Source organism: Centroberyx gerrardi, chromosome 16, assembly GCF_048128805.1.
Source record: "Centroberyx gerrardi isolate f3 chromosome 16, fCenGer3.hap1.cur.20231027, whole genome shotgun sequence".
Classification (NCBI taxonomy): domain Eukaryota; kingdom Metazoa; phylum Chordata; class Actinopteri; order Beryciformes; family Berycidae; genus Centroberyx; species Centroberyx gerrardi.
Genome location: NC_136012.1, coordinates 27,503,707 through 27,521,036, shown reverse-complemented (window position 1 = coordinate 27,521,036; position 17,330 = coordinate 27,503,707). Strand labels below are relative to the sequence as shown.

Genomic DNA, 17,330 nt, shown 5'->3' with positions numbered 1-17,330 from the left:
CCACACCACAACAAGCTGACTCAGCTGCTCTCTGGTTCTAGCTGCTTGGTGCAGATTTACACTTTATTAATTCTACAATGAGAGAGAGATGAATGAGAGAGCCTCTATTTAAGTTTCACTGACAGTGTAACAGATCATCCCACTGAATAGAACAGAATTATAATAGAGCTCTAAACAGTGTATGAACCAGCTCCCCACCGTCTCTCTCTCTCCTCTCCTCTGTGACTCAGCCTCCTGTTGGCATTGCGTCTGACCCTGCAGAGCCTCGGTGAAGCCGCGGTGCAGCCAGGCAGAGGGCGATCCGCCGTGGCGTGTGGGTTGAAACGGTGGTTAAACCGACTGACTCGAGCCCTCGGAGAGCGCTCAGGGTTTAAACAAGACTCCGGCTTCGGCGAGGGAATCGCACCGCAGAGGCCGTATAAAGCATTAAACATTCAATGAGGGATGAAAAATAGATCCATACAGAAGGTTTCTCCGTCCTTCTTCCCTCTCATATCGTCTTCTCTCCTCTCATCTTTCCCCCTCTCCCCTCCTCCCCTCCATATTCATTTCTCTCATCTAAAGCAGAGGCTCTTTTCTTTTGGTTCAGAGATAAACATCACCATCATTTAAAGGTCACCAGGTTAACTGCCACAACAACTAAAATATTCCATTATAGTCGTCTCCAGCTTTTAGCCCTTTAGTGAGGTTAGACCGATATCTTCGCTGACATGTCAGGCTGATATCGGCCCTTTAATTTACATAGGATCTGGTGCAGTCAGAATAATAGTTAGAATTGATCAATACTACACTAGTTGTCTATGAAGCCTTTAACCTGAATTGATTCTACTGAGGCATTTTGATTGGATTCCACAAATGTTGAGAATATGAATGTTTCTTTTTCTTCTTCTTCTTCTTCTTCTTCTTACTACTATTATCCTGTGTTGTAAATGTGTAAATGATGCTGTTTCAGAGGCTTTTCCACCTTTTTTCATGATTTTCCACCTTGCCGAGAATCTAATTTTGGGGGGAAACACTGAATACTAAATGTATGCTTAATATACTTAATGCATACCTAAAATGCATACCGATCTCTTTGTGTGATTTGGGGGAATTTTGGAGCATGAAAATGGTCTAATTTGACGATGTTCAATGTCTGAATAAGATATCGGCCATCAGCAGCTTCAATTCCAAAAACACTGGTATCGGTATCGGCTCAAACCCGTATGGTCAAGCCGTTGGGTTCTATACAGCAGTCTGTAAAGGGAGACGCGGCGGTCAGTGGAGGTTTGGGACTTGGTCGGTGGCGCCGGGTCTCTTCAGGGAGCGAGTCCTTGTATCGTCTCCGCTCCTCAGCTTCCTCCAAATGGGCTCTGCTCCGACTTACTTTGTGTTTATCGGCCACAAAGGACGAGGTTTTAACAGGCAGCTGGAGTCTGGACAGAATCCATGTACTGGGATTCATCTGTTTTGGGGGAAAGTTCATAGCTTATTATGCTCACTGTTTTACTTGCATTTTATTTTTTTCTTGTAGCACTTAAAGATTTGCTTTTAATGAAAAGTGTGTCATAAAGAAAATGCATTATTATTATCATTATTATTATTATTATTAGTAGTAGTAGTAGTGTAGTAGTAGTATTTCTCTAAAATATAGAAGATCCAGCCTTTTAAAGAGTCGTTATTTTTCCAATCAAAGACTTGATTCACCTGCTGATATTTCAAAAGTATAATTTGGTTTTTTGGAGTGAAATGGTGGATTTGGCGCAAAACTTTCCAAATGAATCCATTTGCCTTATATACTGTATATGTGCAATATATTACACTGTAGATAAATCAAGCTTTAAATGAAGTGGGTCCTCGGCGCTTTTGAAATCAAATCAATATGTTAGTAGGCAGATGATTGCAGTGTGATGTTCTGCAGAGACTCTGCTCGCTAAAAGCAGCCCTACATGCATAATGCATCGCCACTCGCTGGAGACAAAGCCCTGTTAAGATGAGCTGGGCTTGTGGTCTTGCCGGTGTGTGTGTGTGTGTGTATGTGTGTGTGTCTTTGTGTAGGCCTATTTTTACTGCATCTAGGCTACATAACCAGACGGAGAAACATTAGTCATTTAGCCTGAAAGCACACCACCCTTCACCTGAAATAAAAGCGAGGTAGGAAACCAGGTTAAAATGGAAGTGAATGGGGTCAGTAGGCCTGCAGGCCGCTGGACACAAATAGTTTCATGGTGCTGTTTGTCATGGTGGCATTCCCATTTGGTCCTGCTATATTTTGTTCAGTGGGACGTTAAATTTAATATCAAACTGATTTAATTTCCCATAAATTCTACCCCAGGCAGTTGTAATGTTGACGTGATTTATTTGTCTGCTTTCTTTGTATTTCATCTTTTAAAGCAGCATACCTCACATGCCAAAGCACACAAATTATATTTTTTTGTATTCTGACTGAAATTCAGATTAAGAATTACCCTCATTTTACAAGTTATAAAAGAGGTAACCAACAAGTGATAGCTACACCACCGTGTTGTAGCTAATAGTGACAACAAACAAAAGATTTTTAACATTATCACCTCTTATCTCCTGACAAAAAATGCCTTATTTCTGCTTGTTATAGTGGATACAGGGCTTTCAGGTGATGTAACCCCCCCTCTGGCGGCCATATTGGAGGTCCTCAACTCTGTGAACAGCTGATTGTGTTTCTGTCCGTCTCAACAGAATTGAACAGACGGTTAATTTCTGTCTGTTTCTGACTGAACTGATCATTTCATCACTGATCCATCTGATTGATTTAGTGTTTAGTGCTTGTTGTTAACACATCTGATTAGCACACTAGCTAACGTATCTAGTAGCAGCTAGCGTTAGCATGTTCACATTAACATCAGTGTGTTTGCCGGCTAGTTAGCTAGCTAACAGTTTGTTCAGGTTAACTGAGCTGACTCTTCTCAAGCTACAACTCAGAGTGTTTTGGAGTAGAGACTAGGGCTAAAGACAAGACAGTTTACTGTGTCACAGTAACCAAATCCACCTTATCACACTATTCACTTTTACTGAGAACGTTACTGAATGGATCTACAGCCACACCACAACAAGCTGACTCAGCTGCTCTCTGGTTGTCTCTAGTTGTTATAGATACTTGCACACAGCCATTTTCTGAAGTCAAAATCTTGGTCACTTTTCCAGCTTTGCAAGTGGTGACACTGAAAACATTCAGTGCCTCCATTTGAATTGAATGACTGACACCAGTGTTTAGCCTACAGTAGGATACAGTATTCAGTCAGGAGTCAGGAGGTTTGAGCTTCAGCGGCCTAACAACCGGTCTGCGTGTGGAAAACGGCGGCCAGGCAGCGTGTTATTAAGTGCTGAATTGATGTTTGCGATGTGAAGTTTGGAACGAGCAGGTGTTAGAGAATGCAGCCTACGTTGTGTTTGCTGATGTTGAAAGCTGACTGTTAAAACGCTCGCAAGACGACACACTCATGTTTTGATGTTGGGTTTTTGCTCATGTTTATGGATTTGCACAGCGATTGAACATCTATTCAAGTAACAAACAAGCACAGTAATGAAATACAATGGTAAAAAACAGAGAAAAAAACTCCAGTGAAGTAGAAAAACAATAGACTATACGAGTATCTACATTATTATACACACTGTTCATAGACTTTTCTATTCTATCTTTAGCTTTTATTGATTTTGTCCTTGCTGCCTTGTCTGTTAGGCTATTTACTTATTCAATTTATTTTATCCGTATGGCTTGGACCATTTTTTACTTTTTGCATATTGTTCTTTCTGTTTTGTTGATGACATTTGTTCTCTCTTTAAACATTTCCTTGGTTGTTGTTTTGAGAAGTGCTATATAAATAAATCCTATTATTATTATTTTTACATGTAGACAGTAGACTATACATATCAGTCTACATATAGACAGCATCTATATCACTATACATATAGACAGGAAACTAAACGTATCACTCTACATACATACAGTATATTCAGCTTTCTAGCCTCAAAAAATGGAAAAATAACACGAGTAAAAGAGAAAAAAAACACCTGAAGAGTTCATTTACAAAAACATATAACTCCCTTTGTATTCATTTCTATAAATCATGTTTTTTTTCCCCAGGTAATATCAATCAAACAAACAAATAATGCATTCTCAATAGGCCATATCGACTTTTGCCACAAAACAGATTTTGGATTCAGAAAGTAGGTTATGTGAAGCATTACATACAATAGTCAGTTTATTTTTTTTCAGGAATGGCGTTCATCTGTTTTTGCAAATGAACCCTTCGTCCTCTTTTCAAGTCATTTAGGACAGGTAGAGTCTCTCTGGCAGCGGGTGAGAGCAGGACGGACAGGAGCAGCTCCCTCCTGCTTGTGGCTGAGTGTAATCCGATTTGGGAGTGAACATGGAGCGGGGAAGACTGTGTTAACGGATCAGGATGTTAACACAGGCTTCCTGCCGGCTGTAATACGATCCGGACGCAGGCTGACGGAGGCCAGGTCCAACTCTGTCACCACAATGAAACTGAACCGCTCAACGAAGATGGAGAGAGAGGGAGAGAGAGAGGGAGAGAGGGAGACAGAGAGAGAGAGAGAGGGAGGGAGAGAGAGAGAGAGAGAGGGAGGGAGAGAGAGAGAGGGAGAGAGAGAGAGAGAGGGAGAGGGGGGAGAGAGAGAGGGATAGAGAGAGAGAGAGGGAGACAGAGAGAGAGAGAGAGAGAGAGAGAGAGAGAGGGAGGGAGAGAGGGAGGGGGAGAGAGAGAAACAGGGAGAAAGAGAAGAAAGGAAGAGAAACGAGGAGAGAGAGGAGTGTGAAGGCACTTTTCAGTAAATGTCAAGGGATTTTATTCAGTCTCCATCTTTGTCACTGTGGTGTTTCTGCACTGCTCTTCCCACAGATCACCTGTCAATCAAACGGTGTGGGCGGAGCTTGGATTTTCCTGTTGATGCAGTTTGAGTTTCTCTTTTCTTTGTCTGTTCAGTCATGGTGGCTATCACTGCTCATGCTAACTACCCAGTTCTTCTTCTTCTGTTGATTCCAAACAAACCGGAAACGTAAAACGCATCACTTCCTGTGCGGCAGAGGATTTTTCCCATGAGCCACCAGACACCGGCTGTTTAGAACAGACAGTGGAGAAGCTTGTATACCAATTTGCGATAAAAATATATATTTTTTGGGAAATGCCAGCAATTATTACTTAAAGCTTTTTTCACGATATTTTTGTCAAAGATAAGTCAAGATCATATTTTTTATTTCAGTAAATGTTACCTTTTTCAGGATAATGTAATTTTCTTCAGGACATTTGCTTGAAAGTGTGTTTCTTGTTTCAAGATTTAATTCCTTTTTTTATGATTATTTCTTGAAAGAAGTGACATGAATCATGGAAAATGGATTGAAATTTGACTAAAAATTTCGAAAGTACGGCTGATGAGTCTGGATACAAAATAAAATCCTTTGCTGAGCTCGTCTTTTGTTGCAGTGCAGGAGAGAGAGGGAAAAGAGAGAGGAGAGAAGAGGAGAGGGCAAGACAGAGGGAGGGAGAGAGGGAGAGAGGGAGATGGATGGATGGAGGGCGATCAAGAGAGAAGGAGGGAGATGGACAGGAAGGTCGAGAGAGAGGGAGGGAAGAGAGATGAGTCAATCATCATTTTGACAAGATGGCAAAGCTATTTCATCAATTTGGAGTTTTTCCTCTCAGTATAGATTTTAGTCTTTACTACCAGCTGTGAGCATCTCTGCTGTGAGAATACAGCAACTGAAGGAGTCTGGAACCTTAAACTCACATTTTTCAGCTGTTAATCAGAATGGTAATTTTATGATGAAGCACACCTCAGTGCTGGTCTTAATCTAAACAATACATCACATAATGCTTTTTTCTGGCTTTTCTGTGCAAATCCCGGCTTACAGTCTTTCCACCTCCCTCCTCATGCTGCTTGCATTTTTCAAAAACGCACAGCAGGTAGAGAAAAGCTCAAACTGAGGGTATCATGACCTTTTAAAAGATCAAATCACTACTGGCTCACTAGTACAACTTAACTGACATTACTGCTAGCACACACCTAACAAGTCCTACTACGCTGATGTTATATCCTCAACAAAGGATTGCCACTTAAAACTAAGAAGTCAAACAAACGATGTGCAAAACCTAAATCAAACCATCTAATGCTGTAAAATGACACGACTTACCTTTTCAGGAAACAATAGAATCTGAAATGAATCTTCTACTCTCTAGCCGAACACTTCCACGAGCATTTTGAATTGTAGAGAAATGGGAAAATCAATCTTCCAATTCCACTTGCAGTGAAAACAAGCTTCAGCAGGAGCATCAGCTGGTTTATAAAGCTTAATAACAGACAGTTCAGACGGACTGATGAAAATCCTGCAGTCTCTTAACATCAGCTCATAGAGACGTTAGTCCTTCTGGATATGAGACATTTCACAGATCATTTCATGTGCTGCCGAATAAAGAAACAAAGAAAACAAAGCCAGTGTGGAAAAGGGCAGATGTGCCACTCAAGTTGTTCTGTGTGTGTGTGTGTGTGTGTGTGTGTGTGTGTGTGTGTGTTGGGTGTGAGCATGCATACACATGTCTGTGAGTTTATCTGTATCTGTGTCTTTTTCTGTGTGTATGTGTGTTTGCGTGTATGCATATGTCTCTGTGTGTGTGTGTGTGTGTGTGTGTGTGTGTGTGAGAGAGAGAGAGCTAACAGAACTACAGGTTGTACCAACACAGGTTTAGATGATTTACAACGTTGAAGTGAGCTGTATTTACACAACATGTCAGGAAATTTATAACAACAAATTATGTGTGTGTGCGTGTGTGTGTGTGTGTGTGTGTGTGTGTGTGTGTGTGTGTGTGTCCTCCCCCCAGTGTCCCAGATGGTGATTGAGGAGGTGAGCGTTCTGCAGACTCAGCTGGAGATCGAGAAGTCGTGCCGTGAGAATGCAGAGGCCTTGGCCACAAAGGTGACAGACACACACACACACACACACACACACACACACACACACACACACTAATCAATGCTACAAGATTAGCCCAGGGTCCTGCTGGCATTAGCAGAATAGACGTTGAACAGATGAGTCAGGATGACTCTGCACAGACACATTTCCATCCGAGACAGAATGATTTGACAACATTAAACTCTGCCTGGCAACAAAAACAGTATTCTAAATATTAAAAATGTAATAGTGTTGTGATCTAGGTATAATATAATATAATAATATATCATACTGTATGTACAAAATTGATTTTCAGTGTATTTGAATTAAAGATATATATATATGTGAAACTTCCAATGAACAATATTATTATTATTGTTTATGTATTTATTTGTGAAGATGATGGTGATTATTATTTTTGTTCTTATATGTATGTTATATTTGTGTTGAAAAAAAAAAAGAAATCAATACATTAATACATAAATACATGAATAAATACATTCAATAATAGCAACACAACATGTACACAACATTCCAAAAATTTTACAATATGCAAATACTTTAAACACAGCAGTTCCATATGTATTTTTAATCACATTGTCATTGCCGGTGACCCCGTGACCTTTGCCCTCCAGCTGAACTGTGAGAACAGGAAGCTGAAGTACCTGAGCCTGTCGTCTCGGCCCTGCCTGGACGAGCTGCTGCCCAGCATCTCCGACTGCATCGCTCTGGAGGAAGACGCAGACGCTCCGGACAGCAGCCCCGACACCTTCACACAGTACCAGCAGCAGGTTAAAGGTACATTCACACTGTTAAAGGTACAGTCACACTGTTAAAGGTACATTCACACAGTACCAGCAGCAGGTTAAAGGTACATTCACACTGTTAAAGGTACATTCACACTGTTAAAGGTACATTCACACTGTATAAAGGTACATTCACACAGTTAAAGGTACATTCACACTGTATAAAGGTACATTCACACAGTTAAAGGTACATTCACACAGTACCAGCAGCAGGTTAAAGGTACATTCACACAGTTAAAGGTACATTCACACTGTATAAAGGTACATTCACACTGTATAAAGGTACATTCACACAGTTAAAGGTACATTCACACTGTATAAAGGTACATTCACACAGTATAAAGGTACATTCACACAGTTAAAGGTACATTCACACTGTATAAAGGTACATTCACACAGTTAAAGGTACATTCACACAGTACCAGCAGCAGGTTAAAGGTACATTCACACTGTATACAGGTACATTCACACAGTTAAAGGTACATTCACACAGTACCAGCAGCAGGTTAAAGGTACATTCACACTGTTAAAGGTACATTCACACTGTTAAAGGTACATTCACACTGTATAAAGGTACATTCACACAGTTAAAGGTACATTCACACTGTATAAAGGTACATTCACACAGTTAAAGGTACATTCACACAGTACCAGCAGCAGGTTAAAGGTACATTCACACAGTTAAAGGTACATTCACACTGTATAAAGGTACATTCACACTGTATAAAGGTACATTCACACAGTTAAAGGTACATTCACACTGTATAAAGGTACATTCACACAGTATAAAGGTACATTCACACAGTTAAAGGTACATTCACACAGTTAAAGGTACATTCACACAGTACCAGCAGCAGGTTAAAGGTACATTCACACTGTTAAAGGTACATTCACACAGTATAAAGGTACATTCACACAGTACCAGCAGCAGGTTAAAGGTACATTCACACTGTTAAAGGTACATTCACACTGTTAAAGGTACATTCACACAGTATAAAGGTACATTCACACAGTTAAAGGTACATTCACACTGTTAAAGGTACATTCACACAGGATAAAGGTACATTCACACTGTATAAACGTACATTCACACAGTTAAAGGTACATTCACACAGTACCAGCAGCAGGTTAAAGGTACATTCACACAGTTAAAGGTACATTCACACTGTATAAAGGTACATTCACACTGTATAAAGGTACATTCACACAGTTAAAGGTACATTCACACTGTATAAAGGTACATTCACACAGTATAAAGGTACATTCACACAGTTAAAGGTACATTCACACAGTTAAAGGTACATTCACACAGTACCAGCAGCAGGTTAAAGGTACATTCACACTGTTAAAGGTACATTCACACAGTATAAAGGTACATTCACACAGTACCAGCAGCAGGTTAAAGGTACATTCACACTGTTAAAGGTACATTCACACTGTTAAAGGTACATTCACACAGTATAAAGGTACATTCACACAGTTAAAGGTACATTCACACTGTTAAAGGTACATTCACACAGGATAAAGGTACATTCACACTGTATAAACGTACATTCACACAGTATAAAGGTACATTCACACTGTTAAAGGTACATTCACACAGTATAAAGGTACATTCACACAGTATAAAGGTACATTCACACAGTATAAAGGTACATTCACACTGTTAAAGGTACATTCACACAGTATAAAGGTACATTCACACAGTATAAAGGTACATTCACACTGTTAAAGGTACATTCACACAGTATAAAGGTACATTCACACTGTATAAAGGTACATTCACACAGTATAAAGGTACATTCACACACTACCAGCTAGTATCAATACCAGCTGTTAAAAGCAGCTATTGGTGATCTACTTTGCATTCCTGGCTCCATTCAGTAGTTTGTTGTGTTTTTCTTCTTGGTGGATAACCGGCCAATTGTAGACGAGGTGACGTCATTTCAGGATATTTCCAGCAGCTACAATGGAGTTTGATATGAGAAAATGTTTCAGGATGTAAAACATCAGCGGTAAACGTCAGGTTTTGGTGTCAGTCCCTCAGAATCAAAGAGCGAGGGCTTCTTTCTAGAGCCGCCATTTTGCACCGAGAGACGTTCAACAATCATACAGGGAGAAATCCATCGTAGAAGAGGAGAGAGACCAGTTTCTCCACCACAGGAGCAGGAGAGAGACCAGAATGCACTGCAGCAGAGAGACAGGTTGGGGTTTGAGTGAGGGGGGCAACTCTCACTTTTTCTGGAAAAACTGTCACTTCGCTATCACTATCCCTCTCTCCACCTACATGTGACCCACAGCTGAATACAACAACTTCAGGCCCATTCCCTGGGGGTTGTTGAAAGGCATTCTGGGAAGTATAGGAAATCACTAACTGAAGTAGAAGTAGACGAGGCAGGAAAAATTACACTTTCATCACAACTGGAATGCATTGAACATCACAGACTGATGAGATCTAAGGATTTTTCCGTTTAAGAAGCTGCTGATCTGTCGTCTGAACGTTCTCCTCTGTTCTCCTCTGTGTTCCTGTCAGAGCTGCAGGAGACGGTGAGCAGCTTGTTGGAGGAGAAGAAGGAGTTCGTCTGTCAGATTCACGACCAGCAGAGACGGATAGAGGAGCTCACTGTGCAGGTGAGGAGCCGGCAGACAGGGACGTCAGACAGGAGGCGGATTTTTAAACCTGTTCATGGTTGGATTTGGTAAAATTCAGAGTGAAACAAATGTAGAGCAAAATCTCTCTAGTTCTACTTTAATCTCTTCTAGTTCTAGTTTCTGGGTTTCCTGTCTTGCAGCTTTCCCGTTTCCTCTACTTACATTTTATATTTTAGACATTTAGCTGACATTTATCTTACCCAGATTTATCGTACTATGAGTGCTAAAGTAGAATAAGCTTCAATTCATACATCTCCAAAATTACAAGCAACCAATATTAAGTGAGTGCAATGGTCAGAGCCAGAGGTGTGATCAAGTCAACTTTGCTCGAGTCCCAAGTCAGTCTCAAGTCTTCAGGCTCAAGTCTCAAGTCAAGTCCCAAGTCTAAATGTAGATTACCAAGTCAAGTCCATGTCATTAATGTCAAGTCTCAAGTCTAAATGTAGAACAGCAAGTCAAGTCAGAACAAATCAAGAGTCCAGTATCAATTTAATATCTTAAAGAAAACTAAATATCTAGGACTTTTCAATGCAATATGGTTTTAATAGGATAAAAACTTGGTAAGAGCATCATGAGTTTGATTTCTATAATCAGTTTCAACTTCAATAAATTCAATCATTCCATACAAATTCAGAAAACAGAATTTAAATTCAGTCGTCCGCTGGAACAAATCTCATCACTTTCAATCTAAGTCATTTACACAAACACAAGATCTCAAGTCAAGACTTTAGAAACCTTTTCAAGTCATCAAAGTACAAGTCAGAGTCAAGTCCCAAGTCACCAGAACCCAAGTCAAGTCAAGTCTCAAGTCTTCTCTTCATGTATCAAGTCAAGTCTAAACAATTAAAACTGACTTGAGTCCAAGTCATGTGACTCGAGTCCCCACCTCTGGTCAGAGCCATAGCGGCCTGTAATATGCTAAATATAATAATATTGTAATAGAAATGCTAAACAAGGGAATACAAGCACAGGAAAGAAGGTTTCTATTTTTCTATTTTTTATGTACCTTTTTTTACTTGAAGACAGGAGTGTGAGTCAATTTGAAGATGATGAGTTTTCAGTTTACGACAGATGATAGGCTGTGTCTTCTACAACTCTGTAGTGTCAAATACTGTTCAGTACAATGAAGAAAATTAAAACAAAATATTCCTCTGACCGGCCTAGATTCCCGGTGTCACCGTTCTTGATTACTGCTTCTTTTGCCGTTTGTAGTCGGAGAAAGACCAGGCGGAGATGAAGGAGCTTCACGAAACCGTCGAGCAGCAGAGCAAAACCATCAAGAGATTTAACAGAGGTGAGTCGCACACACCGGACAGCACAGCAGGGGTTTTCAAACAGCGGGTCGGGGGCACAGAGACGGGTCACGGCTGAACGGGACTGAACCGGACACAAATAAAGATTACGTTCCATGTACGTTCCACGTGTTCGTCACGTGAAAAAGTTAGTTAACGGTTAAGTTTAATGAATTTGGTTAAGGTTAGTGTTAAAGGGGAATCCCACTCATTTAAGAATTCACCTTATGTTATTCCTCTGCTTCAGGAAAAGCCAGAAATCAGGGAGAGAAATTGAATTTGTGATGTGACTGGGGTGTAAAATCAGGGACTGCTCCATTGACAATGAATGGGGCTCTGACTGAGTCGTCACACTAAAATGAAGTTCATATTCTAGCATTGCTAACAGAAACCAGAACTAAAACCTAATTTGGGTGCAAGAACTCACACAAAAACCTTATGGGTCAAAGTCAGCGCAACATCGATCATCTATGGAGCAGAGACAGATTTTCCATCCCGGTCTCATCGCACAGTCAAGGGTTAATTCTCCAGTTTGTAGCTTTAGGAAAGAGTGATGCAGGTTCACAAGTGTCGACCCTTCTTGATGTTTAAAAATGACTCACGTAGCACCTTTAATGGGGGAACACAGAACTGCTTAAAGGGTTTTAAGTCTTAACAAGCTAAAAGCTGTGATGGCATCAGCTTTGTCCTCTTTACTATTTGATGAGATTAGCTTCAGCCGGCCTGGAAATGGACACGGCTTGGTGCATTTGGTTTGTTTGTTTCTGTGGATTACAGCTGAATGTTTTGGCGTGATTTAATTTTTGTTCTGCTTCTTGTTTTATTTGGCTTTGTGGAATTAGATATATTATACATCTGATGTGGCTTATGGAGCGCTTAAGGATGTTTTACTGTCTCTGAACCTGCTGGCCTGATGTTGGACCGCCGGCCTTTCAGCATTAATGTAGTGAATATTCAATTTGCCTTTACCTTTTTAGTAAATTTGATTACATTTTGTGCTTGTGGGCATTGCTGTGTGTTCTCCTGGTCAGTTCTACCTTCAAAAAGAGATTCTTGAACAATGTGGAACTGCTAAAAAAATGAATAAATAAAACTTTGTGGCATGTTGTCCTGACCTGCCTTGCTAGAATAAAGGTTGAATTCAAAATATATGGAGGGACGGCTGCAGAAATCAATTAGTGTCAATTCAAATGAGTGTAATTGTAATGTTTTCTCTGTTTTGCTTTATGCACTCTCTCTCTCTCTCCCTCTCTCTCTCTCTCCCTCTCTCTCCCTCTCTCTCTCTCCTTCTCTCTCTCTCTCCCTCTCTCTCTCTCTCCCTCTCTCTCTCTCCCTCCCCTCTCTCTCTCTCTCTCCCCTCTCTCCCTTTCTCTCTCTCCCTCTCTCTCCCCCTCTCCCTCTCCCTCTCTCCCTCCCTCTCCCTCTCTCCCCCCCCCCCCCCCTCTCTCTCCAGTCTCTATGATGGCCACCCAGGAGTACGATGGGATGAAGGAGCAGCTGGACTTGGAGCAGAGCCTGAGAGTGAAGGCTGAGACTTATGCACACGAGGTAAAGAAACATCACAGAGACACACTGCTGTCAATGTGCAAACGAAAGCTCTGCAGCATAATAAATATACAGGAGAAGAGTTGGTGCAGAGACGGTGTGCATGTGTGTCTGAACACTGAGGAGACAGACTGAGCAGGTGAATCCAGCTGAAAGCTACGATCCCTTTTTGACTTTACCTGTTAAATCCATTTCAGTCGTGAAAGTAAAGAAGTATTTTTTAAGCCTTTAAAGAGTTGAGGCAAGGATTGTGCAAGAAATGGGGGAACTCTGTATCAGGAATGTGATCCTCACAGAGTCGGCCTGTTCTCATGAAATTTTGTGCAAGAATTACTTCATCTTTATTTTGTGATTTGCTTTTTAATTCCCTTTAAGCCAGGTGTGCGGTAGCTTTTCCTATCATTAACTTTTGTGAGATTAGTATGATGCCTTCAAATGTAAATACCGAGCTCCGGGCCTGAAAAGTGTTAGAAATGTGTTTCCCCAGAGAGAATGAAATTAAAAATTACTTTTTCACCAATCTTGTAATAATCACGTCATAATATACACCTATTCTATTTTCTTGTATTTTTTACATCAAAATCCCATTCCTTTTCCTTCCTGGAAAACAGAGTATCTTTAGTGCTGACCTCATGCTGCACCAGGAGGGGGAAAAACAGTCCCGCCCCTCCGCCCCTCCCATTAAATCAAACTGCCTTTCTCTGCCTAACTGATCTCCCATTGGTTTACACTTTTGATTGATCCCTCCCTGCGTTATGTCCCGCCCCCAACATCCATTTCAATTTCACTCCACAAAAAGAGAATGATGAAGTGACGTTGCAGTTAGCCTTACTGTCAGACTGCGACCTGCATTCTGTTGGTAATTAATGTGTGTGTGTGTGTGTGTGTGTGTGTGTGTAGGTGTGTGTGTGTGTGTGTGTGTGTGTGACCTCCTGCCTGTTTATTGACCTGAAAAGTGAAAAAGCCCTGAAGGAAGAAGACAGAGTGCAGTTTGTTTATCAGCAGACAGACAGGAGAGAGAGAACCTGAGCTGACTTAGTGGCTTTTCTCTTCATCCATCCATCTTTCTCCTCCTTCCTCTCTTCCTTCCTTTCGTCTCCTCTTTCCCTCTACCTCCTTTCCTCTCTCCGTCTTCCTGTCTTCTCCTCCTTCACTTCACTTCACTCCACACCCCTCCCTCCTCTCTTCTTCCTTTCATCTTTCCATCCTTCTCCTCTGTCTTTCTTTCCTTTCTTCCTCAAATCCTTCCTCCCTCCCTCTTCCTCTCTGCATCCTCCACCTCCCCTTTCTCTCCTCCTCCCTCCTCCCTTCCACTCCTCCATCCTCCTCTCCTCTACTCTTCTCCTTTCTCTCCTCTTGCCTCCCTCCTCCTTTCCTTTCTTCTTCTCCTCTTTCCTCTCTTCCCTGTTCCTCTAACCTTCCTTTCTTCCTCTCTTCTTTCCTCCTTTCCTCCCTCTTCCTCTCCTCCTCCTCCACTCCCCCTTCTCTCCTCCTCTCTCCTCCTTTTCTTCCTTATCCTCCCTTCTCCTCTGCTCCTCTCCTCCTCTCTCCTCCCTCCTTTCCTTTCTTCCATTCCTCTTTCCTTTCTTCCCTGTCCTTATATCCTTTCTACCCCTCACTCTTCCTCCTCCTCTCCTCTCTTCCTCCCTCCTCCTCTCCTCCTGCTTCTCCTCCTCTCTCCTCCCTCCTCTTTCCTCTCCTCCCTGCCCCCCTCCCCTCCTCCCCTGCAGATGCTGGTGAAGCAGAAGGAGGCCAACAGGCAGAGCATGCTGCTGCTGCAGAGCGCTGAGCCGAGCGTTCAGCTGCTGAAGGCTCTGGAGGACGTCGCCTCCGTCACCAAGACGCTGGAGGAGGAGCGGCTGCAGCACCAGCAGCAGGTCCGGCAGGGGGAAACTGAACCAGTAACAAAACCAGTAACAAAACTGAACCAGTATCAGAACTGACGGTCAGAAGTGGGATTCAAACTAGAGACCTTGGCGGCACGGGGCACGTTTGAAAGCGTGGTCGTGATGCAGGTTTCTCACAACACGATCTAGCAGCAACTGTCTGCACCTGTCATTTGAGTGTGCGTTTGTTTAATGTGACTCGGCGTCCCGGTTGGGTGGATTTCCCCAAATTTTTAAGCACTGTGATTGGCCCCGACTGGCGTCTGAACACCACCCGGCCGGCAAACTTTGGTCTATAAAATGAACCGAACCAGTAGCGGAAAAGTAATTGCGAGGGCCTAGATGTGGTCTGATGGGTGGGCATGGTGCAAAGGCTTATGGGTACGCCACAAAAATCAGTGGGTGTGAGTGGGAGCGGTCTTGAGCAAACAGGCTTGCACAGACCTCTAATTCAAACCCACACCTCCATATGGAGACCAGGAGCCATGGCACCTCGGGCCGGGGACGCACTGGAAGACTTTTAAAGAGCAAATCAACACTAAACTGTAAAGCATGTAGCACTTCTGGCCAGGTATTTGACATCAGCTGTGAAAGGTAAAATACCTGCTTTGACATCACTGATAGGGGTGTGGCCAAAACACGACTTAACACCTTTGTCACTAGATTTAGTGAGGGTTAATGTGCTGAATCCCAAATCATTTGGTGATTAATTGTCACGGCAAATTGTCATGCTGATTTGCGCTACTTGCTTGTCTAAACGTCGCCCGCCTGACGCTGCTCACACCCAGAACATCTTTATCCTCTCGTCTCCGGAGGATGAAGACGTCTACAGTGGATGTGAACATCTGTGAATGGAGTCAAGATTAGATAGAGCCTGCTGAGTCAGGACCGCCTCAGTGTGTGTGTGTGTGTGTGTGGGCAGGCATGTGTGTGTTGAGCGGAGCTGACAGGAGTCTCCGGTGCTCCATCAAACTAACTAACTAATTGTTCGGGGCTTGACAGCTTCATGACGGATCTGTTTTCCTCACAGATCAGCTCTTGTTCAGCTTGATGATTCATGCAGATCCTTCACTCCCAGATAATTATCAGCTTCTGTTTTTACCAGAAACCACAAAGATCTGGTTCCATATCAGCACATGGATCCTTCTGCTCCTCCTTTGCTACTATATAAAGAAATATCAGAGTGATCTAAATGTTTTTAACCCTTATTTATCTAGGGAAGGTTTGAACATGCAGGATCTTTTTCAGCTCCACGCTGCTTCACATTATTCACAGACTGCTGCCTATTTGCCTCTAGATTTTGCGACTTTTCTGAACCTGTGGCTTTATTTCTCAAAAGTGACTAGTGAGAAATTTAGTGAGTTTTCAGACCATGAGGATCAATGTCAGTGTGTTGAATCCCAAATCATTTGGTGACAAATTGGCAGATGCTGATATGCGCTGCTTGCTTGTCTAATGCAGAGAGATCTGATGATCACAGCGTAGCCCCTCCCTCCTTTGAGAGCGGGGACTGAAGCATATATTGATATGCAAATTAACGTGTGATGTCAAAGTTTTTGAGCAGCCAATAGCTGCTTTCTTTTGGAAAAGAGTTGGTAACACTGCTCACAGATATTTCCACAAGTTTAGCTAACAGTTATCTTTCTGCAAGTAAAACAGCTTCGGTTAAGGTTAGGATGAAGTTTTTTGATTTCTGAAAATGCAATAACTTTATATTTAACCACTCCAACAAAATCACATTTTAAAGAGTAACTAAACCCCAGATTTGGATTTGGGGTTTAGTTAGTCTTTAAAAATGTCTACATGAATCACCTTTAATCATATATGTACATAAATAGAGGAAAATTTTAAACATTGTCCCTTTAATTGTGCTGCCATGGCTTGAAATCATACGTCCATGTGTACCTCTGTGGGTGTGTGTGTGTGTGTGTGTGTGTGTGTGTGTGTGTGTGTGTGTGTGTGTAGGTGCAGGGCCTGGAGGCGGAGCTGCAGCAGAGTGCTGTCAGGAAGGAGCTGGAGGCGCTGCAGAGGCAGCTGCAGCTGCTGGAGGAGGAGAAGAAGGAGGTGGAGGGACGACTGGAGCAGGCAGAGAAGAAGAACGGCGAGCTGGAGAACAGAGGTGGGGGGGGCGTACACACACACACACACACACACACACACACACACGTATAGATACATATACACACATGTGAAATACACACATTCCCTCTCTCGTTCTTGATCACAC

The 17,330-nt window shown here is 42.2% G+C and overlaps 1 protein-coding gene across 1 annotated transcript in view; it reads left to right on the top strand.

Moving 5' to 3' along the window:
• Positions 1 to 17,330, top strand: part of shtn3 (shootin 3) — a 46,069-nt gene that overhangs the window by 15,792 nt on the left and 12,947 nt on the right. The window contains exons 3-9 of the mRNA XM_078289035.1: positions 6,852 to 6,946; positions 7,558 to 7,720; positions 10,262 to 10,359; positions 11,593 to 11,674; positions 13,126 to 13,220; positions 14,948 to 15,094; positions 17,069 to 17,222. Of these exons, the coding sequence (XP_078145161.1) occupies positions 6,852 to 6,946; positions 7,558 to 7,720; positions 10,262 to 10,359; positions 11,593 to 11,674; positions 13,126 to 13,220; positions 14,948 to 15,094; positions 17,069 to 17,222 (834 nt within the window). The remainder of the gene's footprint in view (positions 1 to 6,851; positions 6,947 to 7,557; positions 7,721 to 10,261; positions 10,360 to 11,592; positions 11,675 to 13,125; positions 13,221 to 14,947; positions 15,095 to 17,068; positions 17,223 to 17,330) is intronic.